The 18,117-nt window shown below is 39.7% G+C and overlaps 1 protein-coding gene across 3 annotated transcripts in view; it reads left to right on the top strand.

Annotated features, from left to right (window-relative positions):
- Positions 1–16,410, top strand: part of SLC38A4 (solute carrier family 38 member 4) — a 54,707-nt gene extending 38,297 nt beyond the window's left edge. For all 3 annotated transcript variants that reach the window (XM_020795531.3, XM_020795530.3, XM_020795533.3), the window contains exons 7-16: positions 763–844; positions 958–1,040; positions 1,156–1,214; positions 3,359–3,640; positions 4,416–4,495; positions 5,492–5,592; positions 7,316–7,440; positions 11,030–11,174; positions 13,608–13,705; positions 13,809–16,410. In XM_020795531.3, the coding sequence (XP_020651190.3) occupies positions 763–844; positions 958–1,040; positions 1,156–1,214; positions 3,359–3,640; positions 4,416–4,495; positions 5,492–5,592; positions 7,316–7,440; positions 11,030–11,174; positions 13,608–13,705; positions 13,809–13,910 (1,157 nt within the window). In that variant the 3' untranslated portion in view covers positions 13,911–16,410. The remainder of the gene's footprint in view (positions 1–762; positions 845–957; positions 1,041–1,155; positions 1,215–3,358; positions 3,641–4,415; positions 4,496–5,491; positions 5,593–7,315; positions 7,441–11,029; positions 11,175–13,607; positions 13,706–13,808) is intronic.
- The last annotated feature ends 1,707 nt before the right edge of the window (positions 16,411–18,117 follow it).

The raw sequence follows: 18,117 nt of genomic DNA, 5'->3' as shown, positions 1-18,117 counted from the left end.
ACCCCAGAAAGGCATGGCATCCCCTCCATCACTATTACTTTGAAGCTTAAGGATATCAGAAGCATGAGGAAGTACTGATGCCATGATCAGACACTCCTAACTGTCTGAGGATTTGATCCAGGATCTGCTTCTGTGGACAAAAGAGCTCTGGTTCAAGGCAAGCACCTCCACCTGATTTTCAGGAATCTTTCCCTTTCTGCCACACCACAGCTTACCCCATTGAGCACAGTCTCTTGTACTTCCCTATAGCATTATCAGGAGATGCAAGGAATACCCATCAGGGTATTTGCACACCTGAGTCTGGATTAGAGATGGGGGTATTCGTATTCAAATACTGGCCCTGGGGCCAGCCCGTCCACTCACTGTTCTGTTGCTGCCGCAGGCTCTGCGCTCCCTTCTTATCTCTCCAGAGCTTATGGTGGACGAGCCTCTCTGCCAGGTCGAAGAGTGGCTAATCCACCGTGAGCTCTGGAGAGATAGGAAGGGAGTGCAGAGCCTGTGGCAGCAGCGAAATAGTGAGTGGATGGTCTGGCCCCAGGGGGCCGGACCCTCATTATCTCCACCTCTGGGGGGGAGAGGTATTCGTATGCATATACAAATATGAATACCCCATCTCTAATCTGGATCAAACCTCATTTTCTTCACCTAAGCTGATATGAACAGTATTTCAATCTAATGGAAAAATCTATTATCTGAATGCTATGTATTTCAGCAATGTTGTCATACTCCATTTAACCCAAGTTAATACATTTGTCATTTCAGCAATGTCAAGCTACCTCTTTATTATTAAATATGAACTTCCAGAAGTTATCAGAGCATTTCTGGGGCTTGAAGAGAATTCTGGGTATGACTTTGTTTCCATTTTCTTTATTAAAAATAAACAGTAAAAACTATTTGTCTGCTTATAACCTTAACAAAATGGATTAATACACAGCTATTTTGTTTTTTGCACTCCAGGGAATGGTATCTAAATGGCAACTACCTCATCATATTTGTGAGCATTGGAGTTATTCTTCCACTTTCACTTCTGAAGAACTTAGGTAAACATTACTCTTATAAAAATGCACATAAAATAGCTTATCTGTCAGCCTTTTGACATAACTAGCTCCAGTATTACTAGTTGGTTAACTGTTCATTCCCTTATTCTTTTTCAAGGGTATCTTGGCTATACAAGTGGATTTTCGCTTACTTGCATGTTGTTCTTTCTGAGTGTGGTAAGTAATTATATGAAATGTGGTACTAACATACAGAACTTCCTATTAGGTATAATTAGTGGCTCTGTTTTCTGCAGTGGCTACTGACATTTGGCCAGCATCTGACTGTCATTTTATATGTTTTCTCTTTGTTTGTTTGAATTAAGAAGAGCTTGGTTGCATCGGACTGAAATCTGATCTAGTCCAGTATTCTCCTCATGTGGTGTCTAACCAGGTGTCTCTGGAAGACTCTCTAGAAGGATATTAGAGCAATTGCACCATCAGTCTCACATTCCTAGCAATGGACACTGAGAGTATATTTTGCCTCTGATACTAGAGATGACATGTAACTGTCTGCACCATTGATGGCTCTAACCTGCAGGAAGTTATTCAGCCCCCTTTAAAAGCTGTTCACCTTGGCTACCATCACTACATTTTGAATCAAGGATTTCAACACTTGTTAGATTTGTGCAGCATTCATTTCAATGTTAAGAAAAGTGAGAAAGAGCTCTTGTAGTAAATGGTGACCTGTCCCTGAACAAGTTTTATTATGAGTAGACATGGGAGCTTCATATTCGTATCCCTGGGGATACAGATATGAAACTCAGCACCACAGGTGCTAGAGCAGTTCAGTCCTGCCTCCCAGAACCAGTCTGGCTTACTCACTGGCCTCCTTGCAGCATGCATGTCCATCAGCAGCAACATTGCACCAATCACATTTCCCTGCCTCTCCTCTCAGCCAACAGCTTAGCAGCTGAGTGGGGAAACTCATCTTCCCACTTCCTCACTGGAGTGATTGGCTGAGGGGAGAGGCGGGGAAGCACCGGCAGGACTATGTGTGCAATTGGCACAATGTTGCCAGTGAAAGACATGCATGCAGCAAGGAGCCCAGTGAGTAGACCTGGCTGGTTCTGGGAGGTGGGAATGGAGTGCTCCAGCACCTGTAGTGCCAAGCTTCGTATTCATATCACCGAGGATACAAATATGAAGTTCCCATGTCTAATTCCTAGTCAAAATGAGACAGAAGTTCTACAAAGAGAAAACCGAGCATTACCTGTTAGTAAATAAGGCACTGCTCTACAATAGAATAAGACATCTTCAGTGCCACTGCAGGAGAAATTAGAGCCCATGGCCAGGAAGTAGAACAGAGACAGGAATAAGTCTTATTCCTAGCCTATCTTAAGTAGATCTACCTGTAATCATTACACCTGTGCCACAAGTGCACTCAAAAAGAAATGGTCTGATGGTTTGTCCATAGATAGATTGCATGAAAGGCCCTTTAGAACATCTCAGGTACATTTGGTCTACAGAGACATCAACTCAAACAAGCACTGGACCCTTGAAATTCCAAGTATTTCCTCTTCCTGTTAACTGTTACAGAGATAGCTGTCTGCCTGTAGGTACTTTACAAAAATAAAAATGCCTTTTGACATCTATTTCATGGCTTCATTCTTCAAAACATATTATTCTATATATATCAAAAGTACTCAAAAGTACATTTATCATTTTTCTGCCCACCAGAACTCAGAAAGCAATGCCCAATAAGATAGACAAAAATATTCTTTAAAAACAATTGTAAGAGTCAGTTTTAAAACCAGCCTAAAAGACCAAAGGCCTTTCGGATGAATACTGGTTGGGCTGCCTGCTCAAACCTCAACATGGTTGGTGCCAACCTGAGTTGTCTCCAGATGGAGTTGACTAATGGAGCTGTTGCAGTAGAGAAAGTCATGTTTCTGTTATCACCCATTTAGCTTCCAGTAGTCCATCGTCACTGCCGTCATCTTAGAACTGTAGGGCTGGAAGGGGCCCTATGGACCATCAAGTCCAGTCCCTGCCAAGGAGGCCCAGTGGGGAATCAAACACCCAACCTCTGGCTCCAGCACCAGATACCTAGACCTCTGAGCTCATAGAGCACTTTCAGTTTGATTTCTATCATGGAGTAAGGCAGGATGAGAACTGTAGCCACATGGTAACCAGAATGCCATTGGATCACCATGACACAAGCAGAATGGGTTGAGATCTAGAATATTACTAATAATATAAAAATGTGTCCTTTCGGATGCATCTTTTGGAGATAATAATAGGAATGGCCTCCTAAAGATGTCCAGAGTTTCATCTGCTGACTTCATACAACCTCTTACTACATGTTTTTAATTTCACTCCAGGTAATCTACAAGAAGTCCCAAATACCCTGTCCACTCCCACTGCTGGACAACAATGTGGGTAACTGGTCCTCCAACAACACCACAGTCCCAGTCCATATAATGATGCTACCCAACAATTCTACTAATTCAGAGCTGAATTTTATGATGGACAGCACCTACAAGCAGTATTCATCAAGTATTGAAGAAACCAAAGATAGGCTTCATCAAAGTGGGGTCGAATATGAGGCACATGGAGAGGACAACGACAAGTGCCAACCTAAATATTTTGTGTTTAATTCACGGGTACAGTTGTGTTTATCATTTGTTTGACAAAACTGCCTGCATGCTGCCTGCCATTCTCGCTTGAGTGAGAGGAGGCTCAGGGTTTTATTGTGAAGGAGACAGCTGGGGAGTTATATGTGTGGTCATTTTATTTTAGTCACTCTTCCAGATTGAAGGACATCCTAGGGTCCTAGTAAGTCCTGGTGAATGTCTAACCTTGTTGCAATGGCATGTCCCCATTTACCTCCATGTATAATGGTTAGAAATATGCAAAAGATACAATCACAGAGGGGGGGGCACCCTTCCTGGTACTTATTTGGTTGGATCTGGACTTGCTCCATTATTTCCAGTGCATCTCCTCAAAGTATGGGTAATTCTGGATCCAACCAACTGTGGAACATTCACAAGGTCCCCTTTTGTGAAGAGAAAACACCAATGGATAGCTGGTTAGTTGCTCAACTCTTCTTCATTGATGCTTTTAACACAGCAAGAGTTCCACACAGGCAAGTTGCAATATGAACCCTTTCACACTGATGAATAAATGGATGATGATGATGATGATGGTGATGATGACTATTATTATTATTATTATTATTATTATTATTATTATTATTATTATTATTATTATTATTATTATTATTATTATTATTATTATTATTATTATTATTATTATTATTATTATTATTTTCTAATGGTCAATTAAAGCTATCACCTGTTCCTGCATCTGAGGGTTTTTGTTTTTTTATTCAGTAAGAAGCAGAAACTAATCAGAGTGTTTCTCCTTGTTTTGTTTCAGACGGCCTACACAATACCAATCCTGGCGTTTGCTTTTGTGTGTCACCCTGAAGTGCTTCCCATTTACAGTGAACTGAAAAAGTGAGTCTGCTTCTCATACATCTCCTTTTACTGGTCTCTATATTTAACTATCATTACTGAAGCTTTCCCCCCCCCCCCAGCTTTGTAGTTTTAATTCATAACACATGAGTTTCTGGTAGAAAATCAATTCCTTCCATTAAATTAATTTTATTGAATGATGATGGCATGTGCTGTTTTCTTTATATTTTTGTGTCACATGGACATTTCCATTTTAAATTCTTTACCTACATTATCAACATATGAATTTCACCCCTTGCTAATAGGGACATCCCAGTGAAAAATGCTCTGTGTGAAAGAGAAAAGAAAGTACCAACAAGAGTGAGCTCATGGCACAGTGGTTAAACTGCAATACTGCAGCCAAGACTCTGCTTACAGCCTGAGTTTTAGTCCCAATAGACTCAAGTAGCTGGCTTGAAATTGACTCAACTTTCCATCCTTCTGAGGTTGGTAAGTTGAGTACCCGGCTCACTTGCGGGGCGTTAGGAGCAGTGTGTCACCTGCATAATTAAACCCAGAGAGTGCTTTAAGCACTATGGGGCCCATATATAAGCAGCACACTTCTCTTATTTGCTTTGCCTTGCTGCAGGGTATTCACTTCTAAATGAAGTGAATAAAGATGCGTCACTGGCTGACAAAAAGGCAGAACATTGTCATGCACAGAGCTTGTTGTTCAGGAACAATGCAGTCTCCCTCACCTATGAATTACAATTCCCAGCTCAAATGAGAAAGACATGCTAGATGGTTTAAAACTGTCACAAGTTTCTAATGCAGATGTCATCACTGTGATGCTATTTCATCTGTGCAGAATAATTATGAAAGCAGGAATGAATATACAATGAGGAATAAGTCAAGAATAAAAGCTCTAGCAAAGGTTTTGCCATATAAGGGTTTGTTTTAGCTCACTGAACTTTGAAAAACAACACACATTGTCATTCTTGTCGTACATGTTCATAATAATAAACTGTAGTCTTTTAATTTTCATTTTTCCTTCCTCAGCCGGTCTCGGAGACGAATGCAAAATGTTTCCAACGTCTCCATCACTGGGATGCTAATCATGTATTTATTTGCTGCCCTGTTTGGCTATCTCACTTTCTATGGTAAGTCGAACCTGCTCTCTAAAATGTCAAGGTGTCTTGAGCTGCAACTCTCATTTGATGAAGATCTTAATCAGAGTGTCAGTTCATAAATTCACAGCTTCATGCCTTGAATAATTAGAAATGAACAATAGGCTAGTCTCCCCCCCTTTTTTCTGAATGTAATTTTCAGGTACAGTAGCCCCTAATGTGGAGACTACACCCCCTAAATTTCAAACAAGAAAGCAGTGGGTGTATTGTGCTATGGTGTTCTTCATTTTGAGGTAATTCTTCATTTTTTTACAAAAATGGAAATGTTAACTTTTCTATATCAGGGAAGAACTAAATATAGAATTCATGGATATTTTCCTCTTTGGAGGCATCAAGTCTACCAGCTTTCAGATGAATAGGAATGAGGGGTTTTGTTTTGTTTCTGTTACACGTGTCTTCATCATTCGACTATTCCCCCAAACTTCATCTGAAAAAGCAGAAGAAATTACCTCACAACATCCACCCATGGGCTTTAATTGACGCATGAGGAATTGTAGGAACTATGAGAGGGGCCCCATCAGCTTCTACAGAGAATATTGTACAATGTAAAATAGACATTCACACATGCTTCTTAACCACATCACAAGTAAGAGAAGCCACCACCAATTAAGAATCCTGAACCTCACCCTTAAGCATTTTTCTGCAATCACTCCACATTTGAATTTTTTAAGGGCATCTTTCTCTCAAATTGAATGACAATGGTCAAAATTCTCATAGGATAAATTTTCGGCACACCTGTAATTTCAGTGTCTTTGCCCCAAAACAGTGGGATTGGAGAGCCCTGATGAAACCAGTTTTGTCAACCACAAAACTCATCACCTCATCTCCTTCCCAGTCCTCTCAAACCCTAGAAATTGAATTAAGCTCAACAAATTTAACAACAGTTGCATAGTACATTTGAAGTCTTAACCAGAGATAGGGCTAGTTGGACAACAAAACATTGGTAACTGTAACCATGGTTAAACACTATATCTGAACTGGGTGTAACTCACCTCCTGTGGCTCATCAGCAGTTATTTACTTCATAGAATTTTATACCACTCCATTACTGTGAGGCACTATTCTGGGTGCTTAACAAACAAAATCAAACAGAAATGTCAGTAAATCATACAATAACAATAATAAAATAAAAATAAATCCCACCAACCCAAAATAATGCAACTGTCGTTCATAATAGGGCAGGCAGAGCAAGTGGCAAATTCATATGAGGTTACTATCAAAGGCCTCTATAAAGAGCTGTCTTGAGCAACCTCTTAAAAATAGGGCAGGGAGGGGACCACGTGTGGCTTGAACGGGCTGGTTCGAAAGGGCCAACAAGTGCTGCAACCAACAAGGCCCAACTTCTAGTTTATGTTTTCCCAGCCACCTTCAGCAACCCAGCGGAGCATGGCCTGAGAGGATCTGATGGTGTGGGTAAATGTTCACAACAAGATACAGTATTAAAATAGGAGAGGTATACCGATAGTACAAAAAAGAAAAAGAAACAAAACTCATTAAAACCAGTTTAAAACCGGTTAAAAGCACATGATAAAATATTAAAAGGTACTGCAACAAACAATACTGTATACCACTAAAATTGTGGAATTGTCCACTCTTGATAAATTGCAACTCAATTTCAATTAGTTTTGCAGTTGGCTTTATATACTTTAACAGAATGTGAACACTAACTTAAGTTGTTGTTGGTTGTTGTTTTTTAGGAGAAGTTGAAGATGAGCTGCTTCATACATATGCTAAAGTGTATACTTTTGACTCACTGCTTTTGTTGGTTCGCTTGGCAGTGCTTGTGGCTGTGACCTTGACTGTACCCATCGTCCTGTTCCCGGTAAGTCAATGACATGACTTATTAAATAGTTGTAGAGAAGCCTCTATATGAGAACACGCGTTACTCATTGTCTTTATGCAGGCAGGGCTCATTCTGCTGTTGGTTCAGCCCTGCAGTAAACCAAATTCTCGGTCTGTCTGTTCCCCCATTTATATTTGACTGAGTATTTGACTATACCTTTAGCTGGCAAAATGTCATTGCAGATAATTCGGAATACTAAATATTGGCAGAAATCCAAGTAATGTAAATTTATGCCACCTAGATCTGATTCTGCCATTAGTCACAGCCATATTTCATTAATTCAAAGTTTCCTATCCCTTCCCCAGGGTTTCCAGGCTCCCCTAGGATCTCTTTGGTCCTGAAGAAATGTTGGGGAGCAATGGGACAGGGAGAGTCTTTAACAAGTGAAAGTTACTTCTGCTAGTCCTACCATGGCATAACTTTATGTTACTGGATTTCAGTCACTACTTTTTTGGAATACATGCCCCAGAATCCCCCAAACAACGTGGGCCACTGGCCATACCTTTGAGGGGAAAAGTGTTTGGAGTTATAGTGTGTGGAGTTATAGTGTGTGGGGGGGAAGTAACCTTTCCCAGCTGGGTTTACATTGAGAGTGCTATTAGATGGCCATTTGTTGTGCTGTTTGGTTTGCTGTGGGGGTGAGCAAAGATTAAAGGAAGCTTAACATGCTTTCTGGTTAATCCTGCACAGGACAGATGCCATTCTGCACAGGTGTTGTCACCATCCTGTGCAGCTTGGTATCTTTGGTAGAAAAAAAAACGAGCACAAAACTTCTGGGAGATCCCACAAGAAACCATGAGATCACAGGATCAAAGCTTCTTAATTTTAAAAAGAAAAAAAAACTAAGTTCAAAGGGAAAGGGGTGAAGTTTTTCTCAGTCTCTATCCAAAAGCAAGAGGCTCATCCCTAAAGTATGCATACAATTGTTCAGTGAGGTGACTGAATAAGAAGAGAAAACACTGTTCATTTGAGACTGGCTTCTTGACAGATCCTGAACAGAACTGTGTGTGTCAGAGTCTCTTGCGTGGTGCATTACAGCTGCTTTCAGAAACCAGGGGTTTCTCAGATTACAAAGTCCTTAAAGGAATATTCCACTGGAATGACTAAATGCTATGTTTTGTTTCATACTGTGAGCATGCAGAGTGGTTATGTAATTTCCACTATGTCCCCGCTGATAGTAATAAGACACATACACCCCATAAATCTGTGGCATAATACCTATGAACACCATACATTCTGAAATTCACCCTGAATTCACTCTGAATACGCTCCCAGTTAGTACACCTAAGAGAGCTTTCTGCAGAACACTGCCAAAGGTGATGAGACATGGTGCTCTCTCACCTTTAACAATGGGCTAGAAGAGGGAATTTCAAGCTAAGCCTGCTGAAATTCTCTTTTTATATACAACAGTGAAAAACCACTTACATTGCATTGTGTAAGTCTCCTGCTCAACCTGCCAGTCAGTCTCTTATAAGAGTACTCCATCCCATCTCTCCAAGCAGCATCTACTCAGCCTCCTGCTGCCCTTCAGCATGCTTCTCCCTTACTGAGATTTAGTAAGGGAGAAGCATAACCTACTTAGCAGTTTTTTTTCCTCCAAGGACTTTTTTTCACTTCTGCAAACACTGGGGTTCCCTACAACGGGCAGATATCTTCCTGCTATGAATGAAGGGTGCCATTTTCAGGGCCGGCTCTACCATTTAACAGATTGAGGAAGCCACCCCATATAACTGGAGGATTCATGAAAAATATGCAATGTTGTTGTTGTTTCCTTCTTGTATTTTGAGAACTCAGAAGGGACAAGGTAGGATACTCTGGTTCTGGTGTCAAAATAATTTGAACAGGCTTGGGTACTCAGCACCTTGATTTAGGCAGCATATATTGTGGACCATTTCAGTTTTATCTCTATCTTGTTTTGGCTACTTCAGGATGATCTTACTCCCAAACACTAACAATATTGGGAGTTTTCACGAAGGCTTTTACGGCCGGGATCTAATGGTTGTTGTGGGTTTTTCAGGCTCTTTGGCCATGTTCTGAAGATTGTTCTTCCTAACGTTTCGCCAGTCTCTGTGGCCGGCATCTTCAGAGGACAGCACTCTGTGCTCTGGTGTAACACTCCCAAGCTAACTACAAAGACTGGAAGAACAACCTTCAGAACACAGCCAAAGAGCCCGAAAAACCCACAACAACCAATATTGGGAGTGTTCAGGGGACTGTTTGGGACCCCAAGGTGCAGTTTGGAAGCCATTGAAATTAGAGACAAAAGTCCCATTGACTTTTAAAAGGTCTGCTGTGACCCTGACATGCAAATGGTGGTGCATTCCACCCTGAGCCCCCCTTCCCTCCACTTGTGCATTGCAACATATTTCTTGAGCTGGTCAGAAGCTTTCTTTGTAACCCTATCCCCAGTTGTCAAGTGCAGCGACTGCTGACCCTTTACCTACTTATCTCTGCAAGTCCCAAAGCTAGAGAAATGGCTGTTCAAGCTGAGGATGTTTGCATGAGCAGAACAAACAGACTCTCCATTTTCTACTGCTATCCTATGCAGAAGAAATGAATGAGCGAATTTTTGCTGCACCTTTTTTTTCTTATGCTGAAGGGAAAAATATCTCCTTTTTAATAACCTGTAAGAATCTCCAGAAAGATTATTAAAACATTTATTTATTGCTGTGTTTATATAACATCCCTATAGTAAAAACAAATTCTGGGTGTATTTAGAGGAAAAAGCAATATTAATGAAAACAAGGAAGATTCTCTGTGCATTTTATTGTTCACGCATTAGAGTTCTAATGACTTTTCCAGACTGGAATTTTGAAGATAAATAGATGAGTCTTATTTTCTTCTAATAGCAGATGCACACACAACCTAAGATATCCAATTGCTTCTTCCTCCACACTTTTATTGTTATTGTATTCCTGATTACTATGCACGGATATGAAAGGTGGCCAATGAAGAATAATAACAGGGGGGTAAAACCTATTTGTTCAAGATACTGTACAGTATTGGAGGAAAGCTTTGTGAATACCTTGGGCAGCAAAAAAGGCAAGCAAGCAGGTTCTAGATAAAATCAAGCCTGAGCTCTTCCTAGAAGCTAAAATGGCAAAGTTGAGGCTGCTATACTTTGGACATGCCATAAAAAGACAAGACTTAATGGAAAAGATAATAATGCTACAGAAAGCTGAAAGCAGTAGAGAAAGCGGATGTCTGAACATGAGATGGATTGGTACAATAAAGGAAGCCACTGCCTTTAGTCTGCAAGATCAGGACAGGCCTGTTAATGAAAGGACTTTTTGGAAGTTTTTAATTTATAGGGCTAACATACAGTAAATGGGAAGCGACTTGAAAGCACATAACAACAAATATGTTGTTGGACTTCGAATCACATAATTCCTTACTGTAAAGGCTTGATGAGAACAGCAGTCCAGTATCACAACTGTCACTGATTGCCCACTTGATGCAGATGTATAAATGAACAGTGTGTGTACATGTGTATGAGATTATGTGCTATTGCTGCAAGAGTGTTAAACACATTTTGAAAATATTTTGTACATTTTCTTCTTCTTTGCAGATACGGACATCAGTTACTACACTGTTGTTCCCCAGAAGACCATTCAGTTGGACAAGGCACTTCTTAATCGCTACAGTTATCCTTGCATTTAATAATCTCTTGGTGATTTTTGTCCCTACTATTAAAGACATCTTTGGATTTATAGGTATGTTTTGGGGAACAGCGGGGGAATTCCTCCCTGTACTCTCGCTTAGTTGGAAAGAGAAATGTTTATTATTGTTACAACTTATGTACTGCCCCATAATGCAATGTTAGTTCAAATTACCTGCACAGCAAAATACAATACAGGAAAAAGAAAAGAAAATCTCTCCTAGAAAACATAAAACTTAGAAGCAAATTGCTTGTCGCATTAACACATTAGCACTAAAGCCTTAGTACTTTTACTTTTACTTAAAAGGAAGCCTGTGGGGCCAAGTCTAGAATGGGACAAACAGTGCAAGAAAAGACCATTTAGGTCCATTCGCTCAGTTCCCAAGGTTGGCCCACTTGTGTTCTAAAGAGGATCAGAGGAAAAAGCTTCCACTTGCAACACCGAGGAGGTGACTGATGTATTACTAAATACAAATCATCCCAGCCTTCTTTGTATATTTGCTTTTTTTTTTTTTTTTGCTCCTCCAGTGAGAGCTAAAATTTGGGGTGGGGGAGGGGCCAAGGGAGGCCACAACTCAACCCAATCAAATTGACCCAACTTCCCACTGAAGTCATACCCTGAAAATACTTTTTAAACCCTCATTAGTGCTCCAGGGAGTCAGGAGTCAAATTTACTCCAAGGGTTAAACCTTTACTATAAGCCTCCCCACCTACATTCTGCAGTCCTCCAGAGAAGGCCCCCACGTGCCTCCTTTTCCTTTTTTTTTCCTCCATTGAAAAGCACATACTGAGTTATGCACTAAATACTTACCATGACATGTAGCTTGACCTGTAGCCGGCTTCAGATATGATCAATGCAGGATTCCAGTCTCAATCTCAGAATCCATAAATGAGGTACTAAACCTGTTTTTTGACAGGTCTACTTGCTCTTCAAATCTTTCCATTAATGCTTGAAAACATTCCCGGTGCATACAAAATAAGAAGTCAGGAAGAAAATTTCCAAATGTAACTTTGCCTCTGCATCCTCATTCTCGATATGTGTGAATGTGTTCCTCCCATTGGGTGGCGGGGGGGAGTTCTCTTCTAGTTTTGATTCTATAGGAATAGGCCTTAGAAGGTTGCAAGATTATTAGCTAATCTCAAGATAAATTTGTCTTGTGGTAGGAACTATTAACATGAACATATGATGGTCCAAGCCCCCTCAGGCCATGAGTTGCCTATACTAACGGATTATTCTCTGTATGCAAGCTTTTCTTCACTCATGCAGAATTTATCTACATTTTTAAAAAGAGCGGAAATAAGTGTCTGGTGACATCTATTTCACAGAAGCAGACACCACAAAATCCTATACTATCACAGGATACTTACAACATTACATCAACTCTTATTATTCTAATTTGTGACATGAGAACATGAGTTTTTGAAATCCACAGGAGACTTAAAACAGATCATACGTAATAGCGAGGGGCAGAATTTAGATCCAGCTAAATCCAGACAAGCGATACAGTGGGGTCTCTACTTAAGAACGTCCCTACTTAAGAACAATCCAACTTCAGAACAGCTCCATTTGCTAAATTTTGCTTCTACATGAGAACAGAAATCCAAGATAAGAACAGGAAAAAAAACCTTTCCTGCTCTTTTTTTAACCTTAGGTCATCTTAGGTTAAAAAAAAAATTCTCCCCCTAGTGGTAGAGTACGTATTAACCAGCTTTGCATTAGTTCCTATGGGAACTAATGATTCAATGTACCAACGCACCTCTACATAACAAAAAAACAGCCAGGACGGATTAATTGGTTTTCAGTCCATTCCTATGGGAAATTTTGCTTCAACCTAAGAACGTTTCAACTTAAGAACACCATTCCAAAACAGGTTAAATTCTGAAGTAGAGATTCCACTGTAGTTTCTATGGACAGAAAAGAGCAGATACGGATTAAATGGTTTTCAATGCATTCCTATGGGAAATGCAGATTCAACATAAGAACTTTTCAACTTGAGAACCACCTTCCAATACGGATTAAGTTCTTAAGTAGAGACCCCACTGTATATGTGAGATGTAAAAAAACAAAAACTCTCAGTAGCCCTAACCCACACTGGCTGAAGATGCAGAAATTGTAGCTCAGCACATCTGGAAGGGCTGATATAATTCACTGCCACTTTCCCAATCTGTTTGTATTGGGGTGCTACCCCCATGCGCCTCATCCAACATGGTCAGAGGTATTAGCCCAAAACAGTATTTCCCAGCTTTGGCTAACGCAGGTGTTCTTGGACTGCAGCTCCCAGAATCCCTGGCCAGCACAGCTAGAGGTGAAGGCTTCTGGGAGTTTTAGTCTAAGAACATCTGGGGACCCAAGGTTGGGAACCACCCTAAGCAAGACTTACGTACTGTAAGCATTCTACAAAAGAAGAAGAAATTAATACAATGTAGGCCATATTTGGTTTCCCCAAACCTATTTTCTTTTAACAAACATTTGTGTTTCCTCTTTCAGGTGCGTCTGCTGCCACAATGTTGATTTTTATTCTTCCCGCTGCCTTTTATCTTCGGCTTGTCAAAAAAGAGCCCTTGAGATCCCCTCAGAAGATTGGAGTAAGTATACCAGAAGTAACAGGTGTTGCAGTTCAGTATGGTACTATGTGAAGTTCTGTTCACTTTTAATTTGGATTTTGTTGTTGTATCTTTCCAACTGCAGGCCCTGACTTTCCTCATTGTTGGTGTTATCTTTATGATTGGCAGCTTAACTCTAATTCTCATGGACTGGATTTACAACCCTCCCGGTTCCAATCAGCATTAATCTGGAAGAAAACAGAATATATTTTTGTTCTTTTCCACTGGAAAAGTTGGAATGCCATCATTCAGAGGAGAAAGGGGCAGGGGAAAGACTGTTGAGATAAAGGACATTACTTCTAGTCAATAACTACAAGATTCCAAAGACTTTGCTTGTATATCGCTAGGAGAAACCTGTGGAAATTTAAAGCACCCTTTAATAAGGGGTTATTATTTATGTATTGGAGCTTGTGCCAAACGTCTCTGGCCAGGTGGGGATTAAAATTTGTGTGCTGGAAGATGCACACAACAAGATATGTAAATAGTCCTCGACACAGACTGTTACTGTTATTGTTTTAATAACCACACTTTCCAGATTACTGGAATACAAGGTAGCTGTTGAGAAGTTAACTTAGTGCCTTTAAAATTTACCTGTGAGTTATTTTATTACATAATATATTGTATCCTATTTGGGAAAAAGTGTCTAGGATATTTATCAGTTGTCCAAAGCTGAGATCCTCAAAATCTCAAGTACAGTTGCTAAACCAACATGTATATATGTATGCATAGTGTACATACAGAGACACATAAGGGAACAGGGAACAGATAAAAGAATTGTTCTTAAATGGTTATCCATAAGGTTAATAAATACAATCAAATCTAGATTTAGAAACCAGTTATTATGAGCACCGACTTTTCTAAGTATTTTATATGTTGAGCAAGAAATTGTAACAAAATGTTGACTACAGGAATGACCACCATCAACCGACAACTGACGTGTCCCTCTGAGAAGGTGACAGATGTTGGTAGTAAAAATTAGCTATGCCAATAAATTCTTTCTAGTCATTTGTGACTCAGAACTTCCCCAGTTGGCAGTTGGGTGGCCAGAAGGAAAATGAAACTTTACCTAGTCAGTTAGTAAAGCTGGACCCACTGTTCAGTGCATTCATAGCCAAAAAATTGTGTTTAGAATCACTGTGAATTGATACGCCTGTTAACAATATTGAAAATGGTCTCCTCAGGTGTAATTACAATCCCAGATGTAATATTTAGAAGCACTCAGAGTCTAGAAATTACTTTTAAAAAGTAGACGGTAGCAATGATAACTCCCAAGGACCAGCTGGATGTTTTTCATGCAGCAGCACAAGGCCACCGTACCAGCCAGCACTTGAACCTTGTTATATATTTCTCCTTCAACATTTAGTGAAACCACACTTTATAATGTAAAGGTAACTAAAAAGTTACCGTTGCATTATAAAATCTGTGGTTATCCCTATTACAATATCTGTGGCTATCCCTTGATAAGTTACAATCACCATGTGATATAATTATTACCATAGTTCTTGGGGGGCGGGGAAGGAATCTATTACAAGTAATTAATGATTTGTTCCTAGTTACTTGCATGTTCTAGAAGCACTTGTATAATATCTGTGATCATCAGGTTGAGAACCTTTGTGCTGCTTCAGGTAATCCTGGCGGAGAACTAGAACCCTTAACATGATGATGACAGTCCCATGATTAGCACATGCAGCCTTCCCCAGTGGAATCCTGTCCAGATTACTTGGACCTAACTCCTCTTAATTGGTCATTTTAGCTATGCCTGATAGGAGTTGCAAGCTAAAATATTTGGAGAGCACCATCTTGTGAAATATTTGGAAAATGCTTCACGAGCTTGCCAATGGGATTTTGATGGGATTCCTACAGTGCGCAATATCAGAGCTTGGAAAATTACTTTTTAAAGTAATAAGTTACAGTTTAATTCCAAGGCTGTCAACATGTAATTCATTGTCTTTTTACTTTTAAAAAGTATGAGCCAGCACTTGAACCCTATGATATTCATCCTCCACTGTTTAATGACACCACATCCATGTTGCTGCAGAAGTAAATTTAAAAGTTATAGTGATATCACTGATGGTTGGTACTCTCTCTGTGTTAAGTTACAATTGAAACACAGGATAATTTTACCTTCAGTTTGGAAAAGATAATTAATTACAAGCAGTTAGTTATTTCTGACTAGCCCCAGGCCAAAATCACTCTGAAGCCTTACCTTGTAAACATATTTCTGCTTTGATCTAGGATATTGAACAAGCTGGGTCCCTGTTTGTAATTTGTCTTCCACTAAAACTCAGATGGATGTAAGGAAACAAGAAGGAATGTGAAAGCACACTAACCAGTATTGTTAATGCATTTTTCTTTGATAAAACAGTCAGTGCAGGAAACTGTGATCATTGCTGGATATGTACTATATAAGTACTTATGTATATAATTTTTTTCTCTGTCCAATGCTCCTGTATGATAGAATGATTGATTTTTATATATCTATTTGTGCAGATATTGTTTCATGGTCACAAGGTTCATACCATTTTTGGGTGGGGGAAGAGTTGGTTTTTTGGTGGGCTTCAAAATGTCCATTTGGCATATCAGTGCTCGGAATTCATCTGTGAAAGTCTCTAGAAGGTTACCAAAATGGAGTGAGATGGTCAGGTTTTCTGAAGTCCATTACAACAATAAACTTCAAGAATTCAAGGTTCTTACTTTTTTTTTTGTCCATGTAATGTACAAAATACTATTTTAAAAAAAGACTACATAGACTTTACCTGCAGCCTAGTGCTTGAGAAATGCAGTATATATTTGCAGAGCTTGAAAGGGTTAGAATCTGCTGGCCAATAGCCATTTTGACTGATGGATTGTGGGATTTGTAGTCTAAACAGTAATTTCTCCAGGGTCTGAGTATTCATTTGCCAGGTGCTGCTGAATTTTGGCATTGTGCTAAATGGAACATGAACACTCAAAATGTGTTAACATGGCAAAGTGTCTGCCTCTTGCACTATTTATAATACAGTGGGGTCTTGACTTGAGAACTTAATCCGTATTGGAAGGCAGTTCTCAAGTCAAAAAGTCTGTAAGTCAAGTCTCCATTGACCTACAGTGCATTGAAAACCGATTAAACCCGTAACAGGCTGTTTTTGTTCCATTTTGGGTTTTTTCTGGTCTGTAAGTCAATTCTCAGGTTGTAAGTCAAACCTAAATTTTGTGGCCAGAGAAGTCTGTAACTCAAAATGTCTGTAAGTCAAGCCATCTGTAAGTCAAGAGTCCACTGTACTTTAGACCAGGGGTCTCCAAACTCTTGACTGTGAGGGCCACTAGAAGGCCTAGTGGACCATAAAAGTGACTAACAAATGACTCATTGATTATTCTGAGCAATTTTGCAAGGTGCTACATAAGTTCTCTGTTTAAAGAACCTTCTCAATGAGATGAAGATAGGGAGTGACATATATAAAACATGACAACCCTCTAGAATGGCTACCATCTCCAAATTAGATGAGAAATTGAATTTGGACCAATCATGTTATCGAATTAAGATCTGAAAATTTTGATGACAATGTTGGACAATATTGTCAAAATAAATTTATTATTGAATATATCCAGCTGGACCAGGCAGGCTTTAAGAACAACAGATAGCTTGCCAACATGGCCTGCAGGGTGTTTAGTATTATTCATTTCCCCAACATAACCAAATGTCCAGCCTCAATATGATTCCAATGCCCTTAAGGCATTTGATTGTACAGAGCGGTCATATCTTTTGGCCTTCTGGATCAGCTGAACAATCCCTTTGTTTCATTCCTTAAAAGACTGCATTCTGGCTCCTGCACACATATACCAACAGAATAAATTCACAATCACAACCTATCAGTCTAGGTAGATGAACAAGACAGGCAGTCCTTGGTCTCCCACACTCCTTGCCATAGGAATAAACCCACTGGCAGAGTCAGGAAGATCGAACATTGAGAACATCAGTCCAAAGTTTTTACAGTCAGACACACAATATATGCCTGATAGGCTGATATGCTTCTTTTCCTGCAAAACCCAAAGTTTGATATCTGTGCCTTAACATTAAGTTTTGACTCAAATGTGTACTGGTTTACAAGTATAACATTTCCAAGTCTAATATCAACTACGCCCTTAGTTATACAGAGTGAGATACAGGAGCTATGTAACCTTTGTTTATGCTATTCACACTTCAGATACTTGGGTATAATTATTGCTGAAAATTGGGCCAACTCTTATACAGCAATAGTAGCTTAATCGTATGTTGAGATAAATATAAGTTGAAGCAGTCCTCCTTGGAGTGTTCTCTTTTAGGAGAGTTGTTGGTGATGAATTGTATTCCGTCCACATTCCTTGCTTTTGTTTTAAGCCGTTCCTCTTCACCCCCATAAGAAAAGGATTGCATC

This window comes from Pogona vitticeps, chromosome 5 (genome assembly GCF_051106095.1).
Source record: "Pogona vitticeps strain Pit_001003342236 chromosome 5, PviZW2.1, whole genome shotgun sequence".
Classification (NCBI taxonomy): domain Eukaryota; kingdom Metazoa; phylum Chordata; class Lepidosauria; order Squamata; family Agamidae; genus Pogona; species Pogona vitticeps.
The sequence above is the reverse complement of the archived record's forward strand: the minus strand, read 5'-3'. Positions and strand labels throughout refer to the sequence as shown.